At 44.1% G+C, this 15,944-nt stretch overlaps 1 protein-coding gene across 1 annotated transcript in view; it reads right to left on the bottom strand.

The window, feature by feature from the left end:
• Positions 1-13,003: 13,003 nt before the first annotated feature.
• ECEL1 (endothelin converting enzyme like 1) overlaps positions 13,004-15,944 on the bottom strand; it is a 207,682-nt gene continuing 204,741 nt past the window's right edge. The window contains exon 17 of the mRNA XM_086944957.1: positions 13,004-15,729. Within this exon, the coding sequence (XP_086801083.1) occupies positions 15,630-15,729 (100 nt within the window). The 3' untranslated portion in view covers positions 13,004-15,629. The remainder of the gene's footprint in view (positions 15,730-15,944) is intronic.

Genomic DNA, 15,944 nt, shown 5'->3' with positions numbered 1-15,944 from the left:
ACTGAGGCTACCTCTGCTAATGACTTCGGGCCCGATTCACAGAACTAACGTAAGACAAAATCCTAAACTTACTACTTTTGGTATTCACAGAAGTTAGGATTTTGTCTTAAGTTTGTTTTAAGACAGACTTAAGACCGACTTAAGACAAAATTCTAACTTAAGTCTGTCTTAAGTCTGTCTCAAGACAAACTTAAGACAAAATCCTAACTTCTGTGAATACCAAAAGTAGTAAGTTTAGGATTTTGTCTTAAGTTAGTTCTGTGAATCGGGCCCTTCCTTCTTGTCGTTCAGTCTCAGAAACAGCCTCCCAAGCAACCTTCTAAGGCCCACGTGCTGCTCACGGAAGTTAAACTTTTCCAGCGTCCATAGATGTGGAAGAGGGCTGTAAATACCAGGGCTCGGATTTACCAATTTTTCACACAAAACGCAAGTTGCTGCAGGGCATGAATATGAGAGAGTTGAACCGGGCCGTATTTACAAATATATAGCACTGTTCAACTCTTTCACTGACTGCTTTCAACAGGCACACGGAGGAGTAGGCGGCGTCGGAGATCCTTTCAAAGGTCCCGCAACACATGATCTATAATTTCCTGGCAACCCGTATGGACGCCAATTACTGTGATGCCCATTTTTACCCTTAAGAATCATCGGTGACACGGACTTCCCCCTCGGGGGTAAGGACGATTTTCCGTTTTTCTTCTGAGTACAACAGTCCGCTACACACTGAGGAACGCACTTGGATTTATTTCCAGCGAATTGTACTCAATACAGGAATCTCAGGCTCAGAGCGTTGACAATACTTTTGTCTTGCGCCTATGGTGAATGTGCACATTATTTCGGACCATCGGATTGAGATGATCCCAGTTGTAGCCCTGATGAAATTCCCATGGCACTAAAGGGAATGAAACACGTTGGCTGTGCCTTTGTATCTTAAAAAGAGAAAAAAAGAATTCAATAAAGAAAGAAAAGAAGATTCGCAAACTTCATGAACTTTTTTCGCAATTTACTCCACCGAGTGCACCTCTCAAAATTCTTGTTTCAGACATAATGTCTAAGCAGCCCAGGTGGGTCAGTACGGCTTTCTTCAGGACCAGATTCCGGTCCGTACGAAGGCATGAGACAAAATCACAGTTCGTAACTTACAGTTTTATCGGTGTTTTAGTCCAATTGAGTCTTTATTGCTCCCCCCCCCCTCCTCCTCCCTTGACTCTTTCTCCACAGCGCGGGGACACGCGGGAGGCGTCACCAGGCGCTTTACAAACCCCTTTAATAATAATAATAATAATAATAATGCTTTACCACATGGAGGCTCTGAGGGGGCGACCCCTGTAGTCACACAGTCGTCAAGGATGATGGCCCATTTGACTGCCTACTTTCCGACCTCAGGAGCTATGTGCATTGTTCTTATACCAAACAGATGTTGAATTTATGGAGGACGTCTCCCAATGTTCTCAGACATGTAAATTCCCAATACGATCACGAATGGCCCATTCTGCTGCATCATAAATACAGTAGACATTACGATACCTGATCAACCCACCCATGGTACAACTGCCTGCAGATTTTCTGAATTCTCTAAAAAAATATAATACATGGGAGCCTGCAATATGGTTATAAAAGCCCAACTCCAATTTCCATATTCCAGGTGAGGTGTAACATTTCTAACTACATTTGTAAAGAAATTACATAGCTGCTCTACTGCAAAAACTTGATACAGATGAGTTCTGACTTCACACCTGTTGGAAGAGCCATCAGCCAGGATGAAAGACAGGTCATGTACCATCATTGCAGCTGCAGTTTAAACACTGGAAATTGAAATACGCTTTTCCTTCTTCTTCTTGTTTTTGAAAAATGAGAAAGTGATTAGTAGAAAGGAGATATTTTTGACGACCTGTTTATTTGTTATAGACGGTAGGTTATTAATCTGAGGAAATAGGAAATGTCTCATCTGAGGATCACAGCAGAGTTACTTCTACTCTGGCCTCCCTCTCCTCCAACAACAGTTGCATCACTGGAAGTCCATCAGAAACCCCATTCATACTCAGCACCTCTTTGCGCAGTCATATACCACAACGCCCCGTGCCTATGTTCGTGCACAATAGCGCTGCTCCGGCATTGTCAATGTGAAGACCATCTGTCCCAGCAAAGTGACTATCCTACACTTTGAATTTGATATACTTTTTAGTAAGAATTTAGAGAGAGGATGTCTGGTGGACAGGCAGGCACATAGCATGACCCAGTGTTTATGATAGGCTGTATGTGTGCATACTTTGCCTACCACATCTCAGAGCAACAGGTGGCTTTGATGTCAATACAACTTATGCAGGGACAGGTGAGAGGGAGACTGGGGGCCAGATCTACATAGGGACTGTGTTGCCCTTGCATCGCATATTAAGCGACATAAGCCCTTAACTGGGGATTCCTACACCACACAAAGCCACCTTGCACGGCACTGCGTGGTTTAGTAACTCCAAGGTAATGTTTGGCAAATAATTTTGCTGCCTCGCGTTACCTTGCGGTACAAAAGAGGGTGGTGTTGGACGGAGCATATGAACCAATCAAACACTCACACCCAGTCAACAGATCTGGGTTTAATCCATCACCGTTCTTTAGCCCACTCTGCCACCCCAGTTCAGACATGGCTATATGCAAATCAGTCTGACCCTGTGCCTCATGGGAACAGTCCAGCCCGAACTGCCAAGCCATGTCTTCCCTGGACCGGAAACAAGCTTCCTAGGACCGGTTTCTGGCATTCCAGCCGTCTTCAGCCCGGCTTGCTTGAATCCAGTGGCAAAGTGAGCAAGGGACTCACGTCTGAGCATACCCTGCCACACTTATGGCAGCCAAAAGCGGGAGTAAAAAACAGCAAGAAGACAGCTAGGAGGTGGGGGCCTTAGTACAGAAATGCCTTTAGATGTTTCCTGAATATTCGGTAAGATGGAATATCTCGCAGATTTTTAGGTAGGCTATTCCAGTATTTAGGGGCCAAATATGAAAAAGCCATGCCCCCTGACCGTTTGAGTCTGATGCGGGGTATATGAAGCAACTGCCGAGAACTTGACCTCGGAGGACGACCAGGGGTATTTTTTTCCAAGTTCTTCTGTAGGTATTTTGGACCCTGACCCTGTAGGGTGTTAAATGTCAGGCAGCAGACCTTAAAGAAAGATCTTTTTTTTATGGGTAGCCAATGTAGGTTTCTCAACAACGGCAACGATGAAGAGCCAGCCGGCATGTTCAGGATCATTCTGGCGGCTGTATTTTGGAGGACCTGCAGTTTGTTTAGGAATGTCAGCCCAACCTCCGCTAATAGGGCGTTCCCGTAATCCAAGCGACTGCTCACCATGGCTTGGGTCAATGTTCTGTGGTGCTCCGTCGGGATAAATGGAAAAAATTTCCGAAGTAATCTTAACCTATAGTAGCAGGCCCCTGAGATGGATGCTACGTGGTCCTGCATGGAAAGGGATTGGTTTATCTTTATGCCTAGGTTGTTAACACACTGTTTGGGAACAGGGGGGGTACCAAGCTGCGTTGGTCACCAGTCATTGGACCAGGTTGCTGCAGCCTTCCCAAGAAGCATGACTTCCGTCTTGCCCGGATTCAGCTGGAGACAGTTGTTAGTCATCCAGTTTGATATTTCAAGTGTACCCGTGGCAAAGCGGAGTCTGTCTGCTTCACTGTTTGGGCTGATGTTGAACAGTAGCTGGGTGTCATCAGCATACGAAATAGTTTCGAATCCCAGGGCTTCCACTACCTTAGCCAATGGTGCCATATAGATTTTAAAAAGGGTAGGGCTAAGGCAGGAGCCCTGGGGGACACCTTTGTCCAATGGTGTTTTCTCAGACTGATAAGGGCCCAAGATGACAGTTTGAAATCTGTCCGTCAGGAAGTTCTGCAGCCATTTAAGAGAAACACTTTGAATGCCAAAAGATATTAGCCTTTCCGCGAGCCTAGTGTGTGAGATGGTATCAAAGGCCGCGGAGAGGTCAAGAAGAATCAGAATCGCTGATCCTCCGGCATCAACAGTCATCCTCAGGGAATCATTTACCGCTAAAAGAGCAGTTTCCGTACTAAAACCCAGATGGAAACCCGATTGCGAGGAGTCCAAGATGCAATTAGTTTCCAGGTAGCTGCTCAGTTGCTGGTTAATAATGCTTTCGAGCATTTTGGCTAAGAGTGGAAGCAAAGAGATGGGGCGATAGTTGCCCAGATCTTGGGGGTTGGCCAACGGCTTCTTTAGAATAGGACGGACAAATGCTTCCTTCCAGGACGCCAGGATTATGCCTTCTTGGATTGAGAGGTTAAACATTTTTTGAACAGTGGGAGCTAGAATATGAGACAAGAGAGACATGATTTTTGAGGGGCAAGGATCCGCAGGAGAGCCTGATTTAGCCATCTCTAAGGCTTTTTGAGTCTCTGCTAATGAAACCGGTGTAAAGCATTCAAGAGAGCAGTCTGTCCGTGTAATGGGACTACCCGGACAGAATCCCCTGGGTAAGTTTGCCAGGTCCGGTAAAAAATTGGAGTACATTTTTGAAATTTTCTCCTGGAAAAACCTGGCAAGAGAGTCACATAGTTCTTGGGAATCTATAGGTGATTGCTTACACGCTACAGGTGCCACAAAATCTTTAACAATGTCGAATAGGGCCATTGATGAGTTGCTTGAGCTTTCAATTTGGTTCAAAATATACAAGCATCAAGCTGCCTTTAAATTCCGATGATAAGCTGCCAAGGCAGATTTAAAAAGCTGTTTAGTCTGAGGGGATTCACTCCTTCGCCAGTGTCTCTCGAATTTTTTGCAGGAAGATTTTTCCAGCTTTAATTCGGCGGAGTGCCATTGTGCTGAGCGTCGGTTAGGGGTTAGTCTGGATTTTTTCCTTATCGGAATAGTTACTTCCAGAGCTTTCACCAACACTTCATTGAATGCAATCAGTGAGTTAGATACATCCTGATCCTCTGTACACGGAACTGCCAGGAACGCTTTATTAAATGCCTGAGGAGTTAGCTTGTTCCATGATCTATGCACAGTTTGACACTTGATGGCAGTCTGTGCAACAGATGTCTGAATAACAGTTGGCATCGTAAATTTGATCATAGAATGCTCAGTCCAAGTAAGAGGCCATGGGGAATCACACATGAGAGAATCAATATTCGTAAAGATTAAATCAAGTGTGTGTCCCCCGTTATGAGTAGGTCCTTGTACTCTTTGACAGAGCCCCAGCTGCTCCATATCAATGAGGAGTTTATTTACCTCTGGTGATGAATGCCTTTCACAATGGAAATTAAAATCACCCAACATCTGAAACTTGCTAGAGGCAAGGACGTGGATAGCTATCTGGTCCACTAGTCTGTCTACAAACTCTGTTTTGGGACCAGGAGGCCGATAAACTAGGGCCCCTGTCCAGCTTTCCGAAGGGGAGAATATTACTTTAAAAATGCCTATTTCCAGGTTTTCATCTACTAGTGTATTTATCCAAGAGATACTAAGATGACTTTTAAAAGCAATGGCTATTCCCCCACCCGTTTTCCCCTCCCTATCAAGAAGGATACATTTATAATTGTCTGGAATGGCTACATTAATAATAGGGCGATTAATAGGGTTCAACCAAGTTTCAGTTAAAAAGCAAATCTCAGGGGAGTGTGTATTAATCAAATCCCATATTTCTAAAGGATATCTAGCCAGGGAGCGTACATTGCATAAAATATAGGTTAGGCCCTTTGAAAGAGAGGTTCTTAGGGGTTGTGTTAACGGTACATGGCTTATAAGTTGGTTTCCCTGAAAAGTGCAGCATCTACGAGCTACTGGACCTTCCAATTGTTCAGGGAACTTTTTTGTGCAATTTAAAATGGAACCTTGTTTGTCTAAAACTGTTTTACGGATGTTATGGAGCTCAATTGAGGAATAAGCTATGATATTAAAAGAATTAGAGTATGACTGATTCTTAGCAGGGATCGTGGCCTCTGGGCTCGTCAGGGCTCGGACGGGCGCAGACGGGCTTACCTTTGGCGCACCTTCGGCGTGCCCGCTGCCTGCGTCCGCTGCGCGGAGACATGACCCTCTTCCTTTATGCTGACGCAGAGCGCGTCAGAGGACTAGACCGCCACCCCAACGTACCCCCTGAGAGATGGGCGTTGAATTAAGCCTTGAATAAACACTTCCAGACAATTAATGTTAGTTTGTAATTAATTAGATCCAAAAGCACCTATAATCAGGAAACAGCTGTAGAGAAATATGTACCCATTGGAGTAAAATTGCAGAAAAAAATCAATACAAAATGTTTAAGAAACATCCTAAAAATAAGAATCAGATTACAGCAGAGACAAGCCAGATTGACGAAATATTGGAGTCTTGAAAAACACCTTTGAAATGAGAATCAACCTATGCTTGAGAAACATTTTAAGACCATGTGAGACTTGAGAAACACTTTAAAAATATAAATCAACATATGGAAAACAATGTAGGATCAAGAAACATTTTACAGCCCAGAAATATCGTAGCGGTAGAAGCATCTGAAATTTGAGAAATGGGTAAGAATTTATAAACATTCTATACACCAGAACTTCTACCTTACATAAAATGCTCATCTTACTATCAAGTAACATCTTAGATTTAAGGAACATTGGGGCATAATTACAAGCCCCTTACGTCACCTGAGCCTCACTTTTGTTGACGGTCCAGTGGCGTTGCACCATTCCCCATATAAACAAGGTAGCGCTAAGCCACTTAACCTAGCTTAACTCCCACTTGTGCATATGCCCCAGTCCGCTGCGGCAAAGGGGCAGGAAATGGGTGTTGCTGTGGTCGTTTCAACGCTTCACCCATTGGTTTTTGACCCTGCCCCAGATTAACAAGGCTGGTGCAGTGCCATAAACAAATGCCAGGTACATCTTGCTCTTAGAATGGTGATATGAGGAGAAGTTATTTATTTCTCCTCTTTTTTTGTTCTTTCCATGTGTGCTGCAGAGCAAAGCGACATTATTGATTGTTTATATGTGGGATGGTGTTCCTTCCTGCACATTAGCAATGGGCCTTGCAGCACAGGCACCCTTGCAACATGGCACGAGGGTGCCTGTGCGAGCCCTAGGGGAAATGCAGGGGTGTGCCTTATTTTTGTAAATACGGCGTTCTCCTGAATTTTGGAAATGTCAGAGCGTGGAATTGCCAAATTTGGCGTAGCACAGCGGTCCGGCATTTTCTTGTAAATATCCCCCATTGTAAGTTGGAGGTGAGGTCCTTCTATATTCTGCGGAGAGAATTGACATCCTTGTAACCCTTCCAGGGTGAGATGATGTCACATTGTATACTGTGACATCAGAGCTATAATGGGCGTCTTGGGGGACATTGGGTTCATTCAATGCAGCCGTGTTGCTATAGGATGTTCATAGGTTCGATCAGTGTTTGTGCATTTGCTACTGTTACCTTTATAGTTCTTGTCGGATGTGGTAGGTGAACTCTGCTGGACGCAGCGCTGCCTTGTTAGGTTGATGCTGTACTAGAGTCTTACAAAGACGGCATCAAACCATATATGTCCTGCTGCATCCAATTTGACCTTACCAAACCTATAGGTCATTGACTTGGAATCATACTCACATTGTAATGGCTCCATCCTATCAATCACTGAATTATCAGTTAATTCTTAGTTTTTGTGCACTGTTTGGTTCATGCATCGTCGAATTTGTTTCAGAGACTGGCAGCCTTCTGCCTGTGATGCAACTAGTGTTGTTTCCTTACCTTCCCCTCGACACAGACGTGTGCATTTCCACCTTGTCTGGAATCCGCATGTAGAATACATGGTACCCAAGGTTCTTCGCAGGCAAACCTAGAGTAGTAGTAAGATTCTTGATAAGTACGTTGAGTTCTTGTTGGCAAAAAGAAATCCTTTGGGGGCCAAACGGAATCACACACTCCACAGCAGGTGGTTCAAACGTCTGATCAATTCTTAGATTTTTCCCTGTTAGCCCATGTTTTCTGATCATTCTGGGTAATGGTTTGAGAAAGATAAGCAAAAATACTCACCCTTTTTCGGCTTTCATCTAGTATAGAATGTTACTTAAATCTGCATTTGATATTAATTATGATAAATCAGTATTCAGGATATAAGTAATTCATTGTAAGAAGCCATACATGTTTCCCCATGCCTATGTCCATCTAGCTTGATTGATCCCCATGAAGAAACCTCTCCTACTCTGACCACAAATAATGCCTACTGTGTCGATGTTCCTGAGTCGATTTGTTGTTTGGCGACCCAGTATGGCCTGTAATGCGCATGCGTAGTTATTCCAGGCCTACCAACACTCGATACATTATTCGCGGACGCGGTATGCTCCCTGGGGTTCACAGGTGCTTTTCATGGGCCAGCAATTCCAATACAGATATACGCAGAAAAAGCTTATACATCTCTCCGTCACACCTGGAAATAACGGTCTGTATCGGATTTTCCGGTGATCGGATTTAACTTTCTCATTACCAGGTAACTTGTAATGAGCACAATGGTGTTTCTCTTTATTTCTCCAGAAAAAATATAAGGGCTTATTTACAAGCCTCTTGAACCGCCAGTACCTCGCTTTTTGCCGTATTAAAAGTGACGCATCTGTGGCGCAAGGGTCTTGTTAATAAGTCCCATAGTTGTAACAAGTTCAGCCTTTTCTCTGTGTGTGGAAGCCTACCCACAACTATAGGGCACAACCCCCCTGAAAGGCATGGTGCTTGAAGTATTTGAGTAAGTAAAAACTGATAATTTCCAATCATTTTGTACTTATATATCCTATTTTACCTAGTGGGTATAATAGTGTACCACTCTGGTGTTAGAAAGGATCATTTCTGCCTTTAAGCCGACTGCTTTTGGAAAATGTTGTTTAGTGCAGTACATTAGTTTGAATAAACATTTGTAAATTTATTATCTTTAGGCATTAGTTCCTTCTCCAGGTGGTAACTGTATTTTCAAGAGCATACCATATCAACCTCATTTGATGGTCTAACAGATTTAATGAGTCTATCCGTTGGTACATGAAAATCGGGTGGGCAATCCAATATATTTTTCCGAGTGGCTTCCTTTTCCAGACTAATCTCTGTACTTCCTGCTCTGAGTTTAATCCAATCTCAAGGTCGAACAGGCTGGGCTTTTGTCTGTCACGACTAGCGCCCCTGCAGTGCATGCTGGGATAGCACAGATTTACTTACTGCTGCCACGGTTGTTTCTTGTTTCACTGTACTGCGACTTTAAAAATGCGATAATGTGTCATTTTTTATATAGGTGGATGTGTGAGTGGCTCTGTGGATGGGTGATTGGTTGTGTGAGCACTGGTATGGGTCTGTGAATGGGTATGCGAGTGGTTGTGTAGCAGGGGGAGTGGGTGTATGAGAGGTTCTATGGAGGTGTGAGTGGTTCTGTGGGTGATGTCATCAGTGATCTTACTCACCATGTAATGAGTGATGTAATATGTGAGGTCATAAGCAGGGCATTGCGGGGGCGTAAGTTATAGTTAGCTCAGGTTAATTTCAGTGGTTATGTACGAGTGAAATCTTAGCCTAACTATGACGTCCCTGTAAACTTTTTTTTCAGTAAATCTCTCTCTCTATATATATATATATATATATATATATATATATACGTTACAGTCCGGATTGACTGCCCGGACCCAGCTAATTGCCTTGGTACACTGGTAGCGGAGGTTGTAAGGGGACACAGGACAGTGGCCGTGGACATTCCTGCTTCGTGAGGCATTTCACTTTTCACTGCCTGCCTGTGACCAGCAAAACCTACAGTTTGCCTTACTTCCCCACGCCATCCACCCAGCTGAACCGACACAGTGCCTCCTGGGAGTTGAAGTCCCAAATTCAAACGGACACCGACAGGATGGGCCGACTGCATGAGGGGGAGGAGCGCTATGTGCTGGAACGACTTAAAGCAGGAAGGAGCATTAGTGAAAGGACATGCTGCAATGACTGGGCGCTGAGGAAGGCGAGAGTCGCCGAAATGCATTCGCCGCCATTGCTGTAGCAGAAATAAAACGTGCCTACCTGACCTGTATTCCCCTTGGCTTTCCGCGTTCTTCTTTCTGGAGGGATGTTTGTGCGATATATATATATATATATATATATATTTTAGTGCAATGTATCCAAGACATCTCAAGGCAGATTAATATGTTTGTGACACACCTCACATATGTTAAAAAGATACCAGACCCTTCCTTAGTTTCTGTTATCTAGCAATAAACTGGACTCTTATGCCTTTGCCTCGCACAATATTACACTGTGAACGGTTAGCAATCACTGCTAAATCAGAAATGGAACGATCAACATAAACCACTTTTAAAAAAATTAAGATTTATTTTTCCATATATTTTTGGCTAGAGACTATTTTCACATCTTTTTTCATCATTTGCCAAGACATTTAGAAAATTGCCTGGGTAAACTTGAGATATGTGCTAGAAGAGAGGAAGCATTTTATTCTTTAAAAAAAAAAATACAATTTTCTGTAACACTGATATCATTATTAACGCGGACTACTTTTTAGAACGATACAAAGGAACGAACACGCCTGTGTGTCATTCACTTTAAACAAGCTGACAGCCGGATCCAACTACACGGATTGGTCAAGAACAGCTGGGCAATATTTTCTGAATGTAGACATGCAAGCCCGCATCACGAATATTCACAATTTTTGCACCACATGAAATAAAACCCACCTCATTCGGTGTACCAGGGAACAAAAAAAAGACCTTTATGTTTCTTCCTGGTCTGAGGGGGCTCACACATGCCAACATTTGGGAACACGTATTAGGGAGATATGGATATAGAAATGTGGGGGGGGGGGATTTCATTTTCCCATTAACTTGCATTGAAGTGGGGGGAGTTGTAAGCAAAAGTAAGCTACAATTACATAATTTTCAGCTTAAAATCCTTAAAAAGTCTAGATCAAGAGTCTTGAATTGTTTAAGAGCTAGTTTGGATAACCCGGTCAATTTCTGAAAATGTCGTTGACCAGTTTCGACTTGTCTGCAACTTTGAAGTGACTCAGCCTCGAATCCTGAAAGGTTGGTGACTGACTCCCTAAAAAGGGAAGACCACCTCAATGTCACCACTCTGTTTCCTGCAGGGTTGTTTCAAGAACTATTTCAAACAATCACATTATTGAAACTGACCATTTTGTTTCAATACAAATTAAAGCAACAGTACTTCATCAACAAGTTGTTTATTATATTCACCTATTAGCAGAAATATTGGGATGCTATTTTTTTCCTAGAATTCTACTGCATTCCAGCGGACACATGAGAATCAACATTTTTCAGAGAGATGTTTTTCCAGTGCTTAATTTGTGAAATAATACGTCCCAGGGCCCTGGCCAGGACGCCACTGCAGCTTGAACCACCCATTGCCCCATCATCGCTGTCTATGACGGTACCAAAAAATCTCTTTCGCCTGTAAGTGCAACAGTTCAGATTTTTCCGGGTCCCCAAACCTAGAGGAATGGCTGGGGAGGCAGGTATTAGTAATTTTTAATGCACATTGTATTCATAAACAACCATTGTTCTGCTCATCTCTAAATTAGGTGAGCAGTGCCACCATGTGGCAGACTGTCATACGTGTGTTGTGGACAATTAAGTGCTGGTGCTGAGCACCGGAACCCACTGGCTCAAATTAAGCACTGGTGATCGCGGTCATGTGGCTTAGTTATCTTTTATGACTTACTTCACAGAAGCAAGAACGTCTGACATGCACAGGCCTCATGTTCAAGACTTTCATGGTAAAGTAGGAATTCTCAAATAAGCAAACTCAGCTTCTGAGATATTGTTTGTTGTATCTTTACACAGGGTTTTTTGTACTCATCTCATGAGAAAGCCATGCACCTGCTAGTACCACCATCTAAAGTTTTGTTTATCTCCTTTGACTGCGTATGTGAAAAAAATGTGGAAATTTGGGAAGAAGCTCGCCTTAGATGCTTAATTGCTTGAGGAGGAGAAGCTCTGTCTCTCTGTGCTGGGATAGCTCTGTGTTTGCTTGTTTTGTGTTATAAACGTGTTTTAAACTTTAAAAAGACCCATAGCCAATATTGTTCTAGCCAGTCACTGAGAATAAGATGTGAAAGTGTTACATTTGTCACCAACAGCTCCATTTCCAGCTTTGCAGTTGACTATTTTCCATGGCATCTCTAAATGTTATTTTTTAATGGGGTGGGGGAATTAGACCAAAGATAAAAGTGCTGGGGCCTCCTAGGAATGAGATTATCTGTCTGTCTGTCTGTCTATCTATCTATGTTTGCTTACAATATATATTACTCCATTGGCCTAGCAAAGTCCCTTCCACCCTAATTTGGAAATGACCGTCAAGTTGGACGTAATTCCTAAAGCATCGGGGGGAACCGCTGACACAGCTGTTTCTGTCAGTGCTTTTTTTAAGTTTGACTCACAGCTCCGTCAAAATCCTGGAGCTGCCAGTCAAAATTGTGTTTTTTAATTTTCAAAGAAATGGGATTTTCTTTTGTGGAGAAAAATGCCCCCCTCGCCGTGGGAGTTTCTCTCATGGCGAGAGGGACATAAAAGAACTGTACACTGACCTTTCCCACCAGGGATTTCCTGGCGTGACGGGCATTGAAAACTGACCTGTATGTACACCCATCTAAATTAGATGGGCGAACATAGAGGCCACTCTCAGACGGCCCTTGCTCTGTCGGTCTGTTTTAGGGGTGTGACCACGGCAGAGACAGGGTAGCCTCCACCCTGCATCCAATGGTCCGCCTGCCTTTAAATCAGGAGGGCAAACCCGTATCTTGTGGAAAGGATACTTAGTCGCTGTTGCAGCGAGTGCCCTTACCGCCAAGATATAATAAGTCAGGCCCAACATCTTTACATGTCTATATAGATGGATGCACTCATACATACATTCAAAGCCAAATTGAAAATTTTTAACCCCTTCGACGCTCATGACGGAACGGTTCCGTCATGAGCATCGGTTGAGCTGTGCTCATGACGGAACCGTTCAGTCATGAGCCCGTTGGGTCATTAGAACCTTCAGCACTTCGCGAAAATTCGCGCCGCGCTGAAGGTGTTAAGCAAACAACACTGCTTCACAGTGAAACATAATTAAATAAATTAAGGTGTGCAGCAAGCTGTGTCTACTTCTATTACTGGCACATCCAACAGCTGTTGTAGTGGGGGGGGAGGACAAAAAGAACAGGAACACAGGTACTTTTTGGCCCCCTTTGAGAGGTGTAAGTGCTATTCCCTCATCTCCCCCCGGAAGTGGCTACTCTCACAGCACAGAGTAAATTTGCTGAAAAATCCACTCTACCCAGGTGGAGAATAGTAAATGTGATCAATTTTCATCTGTCGCCTTATGAAACTAAACAGATTGGTTTGACTCTCCACACTTTGGGGTACACACCATGCACTATGGCCTGTAGATTGTAAGGCATTCAAGTTGGAATTCTGGAACTTTTAAGTTCTCCATCAGGAATCATCAGTAGGGAATCTCCCATTTGCTATTTAGTTTTTTTCACAGTTGTTTCTACTCATGAAATGGACCTCAAGAGGTGGGATCCACTCAAACATGTACTGAAGTTGAAGCTTTAAATACTTGGTTTCCATTGGTGTGTTCATAAGGCAGATTTACAAGCCCCTTGCGCCTCCATTGCATCACTTTTTCTGGCGCAAACAATGCGGTCTACTTACAACGGGACGCATCTAGGGAGATGCGTCACCTTGTAAAGCCCTGCTTCACATTATACCTGCGTCAGGTGTAATATATGCAAGGTGTGCATTCCCACGCAGGAAGGCCTCGTAAAAGTGATGCAGTGAAATCTACAAGATTTCACTGCACCACTTTTAGGACGCCGCTGCGTTCAAACCTTACACCTGCTTGAAGCGGTCGTAAGGAGTGACGCAGTGCAGTAAGTATAGGTCTCAAAATACATTGCTGGAGTTGCGTCGTGCTTGCGACATGACTCAAGCAATGCATAATTTTTGGGCCAACAGATGCTTCAGAATTTCTGACACATCTGTTAATCCTTATGGCATGGAGCACTGTATTGTAAATACAGCGCATCCATGGTGACGCAAACACATTTGACGCTGGCGCAAGGAAACTGACGCATCTATACAGATGCGTCAGTTCCTTATAAATTTGCCCCCTAGGCTCTTACATCACTAGCAGGAGTTACTCTAAAATCCTTATCTGACATGGCCCTTTTAGGGAGCCGGTCTACGATAGTGTGTGTTCCTACATGGTAGAGGACCCTACTATTGCCGTCAAATCTTGCATAACTTTGTTTCTTAATTATTCGTTTTGAAAGTACAAACCCATGACCCCATATTTTTGTTTAGACCCTTCCAAGAACATCTTTCGCAGCAGGAATGCAGTAGGATTCTGGGTATAGCGGTCTACGCCTATATTTTGCTTTGGCCCCACCAAGTCCAGTATACAGGACGTGGGCTGCTAGGGCCCTCCAGCAGGAAAGCACCAGTCTTCCCCTTGAAGACTAGTGTGAGGGTGCCATATATTACATGCCACATCTGCTTGAGTAAGCTTTACAGTGGAGCCCTATAGTACAATGAGGCAACTTCAACTAGTTTTCCCTTAAGGCAATCAAGTTCCTGTTTTCAGGGTTTGGCCGCTCTTGACTCTCCACCACAGGCTGCCCCGCAAAAGGCAGATTGATACCTCTGATGAGGCCTATTGCATCTTTTTCTAGCCTTCCATAGATCCCAGACAACCTCTTAGGTTCTCTTAGACTCTGAGATCCTTCACCGATGCCCTGCCTCAATAAAGGAATTGTGTGCCGGATATCCACCTTGCCCGTTCTCCAAGTTATTGCTCAAGATGGTGTGCCTTGCACTGAGCTTGAGAAGTCAGGGAGATCATGGCACTTTCTCTTACTCTGGAAAATGGATCTTTCTTCAGAAGAGGATTGGCAGAATTTCTTTCAGTCCTCTGAGGTTTCCAGTATAAAGGCCACCTCGTCCCACTTTTCACTAGACCTCGCGCTCATAAATGCGGCTTGAGAATCCTTTCCAGAGTCGCATAGACCTCTGCCTTCACTTGCCAAGGACAGCAAATGCTCCAGGGTGTGTTTAGTAAGCACTTAGTAAAGAAACATTCAGATCTCAGAAGGCAGCTATTCCCATCTTCAATGTTATGTACACGTTTCAGCCAGGTTCTGACATTCTCTTGGTCGGCTTCAGGGCATGTTTTTGCTAAGCTGGGGCAGGCTGTATGCCATGTCATGTCCTTTCATGGCATTTTATGGAAACTGAATATAATAAGGACATAATGTCCTCTGATACTTGGGCAGTGGTGGGATAACTCTTGGCTCTTTGATGTCATTAATCAAGATACCATCCCAAGTCCCATCTTCGGCTGATGCCTTCTACGAGTCTCATGATGGACACCTCTCTTCGGTAGGTGTTGGTGTCTACTCGGAGTACACATGAAAGTTCATTAACTGCACCATCTGTCCAAGACCACAGGACAGGATACAGCAAGGCTAGTGGTGGCCTGCGGTCCTTTCACTTTCCAGTGCTGGAGGAGTCACGCTGGAATGCTGCTATGTCCCGGAGCAGGTCCGCACAATGAAGGCCAAAGACACGCAAGTGAAGACCCCATTGCTCGCATGAGGCTTCTGCGAGGCACGCGGTCACCACACGGAGCACTTGTGAACAGGGTTCATTGGGGACTGCTTCGGGCAATGAAAGACCCTTCCAAACTCTTCGAACTGTGAGACGCTGCCGATGACCCTGTGTGGAGAAGAGGATGAGAGGGTTATTGAGGGGTGTTCTTGATCAAGCAGTCAAATGCAAACACACATTAGAAATGGCACCCGTAGCTATGAGACATCAGCCCAATGGGACCGTCAACCTTAGATTTCAAGAGAAATCCCCTTTTCTCATGTTATTCTCCACCAGCCAGTGCTTAGTTTGTAAAATGATAAGTGCCAGGGCCCTGACCAGGA

This window comes from Lissotriton vulgaris, chromosome 11 (genome assembly GCF_964263255.1).
Source record: "Lissotriton vulgaris chromosome 11, aLisVul1.2, whole genome shotgun sequence".
In the NCBI taxonomy this organism is placed as follows: Eukaryota; Metazoa; Chordata; class Amphibia; order Caudata; family Salamandridae; genus Lissotriton; species Lissotriton vulgaris.
Note: the sequence above shows the minus strand (reverse complement) of the source record. Positions and strands in the feature narration are given on the sequence as shown.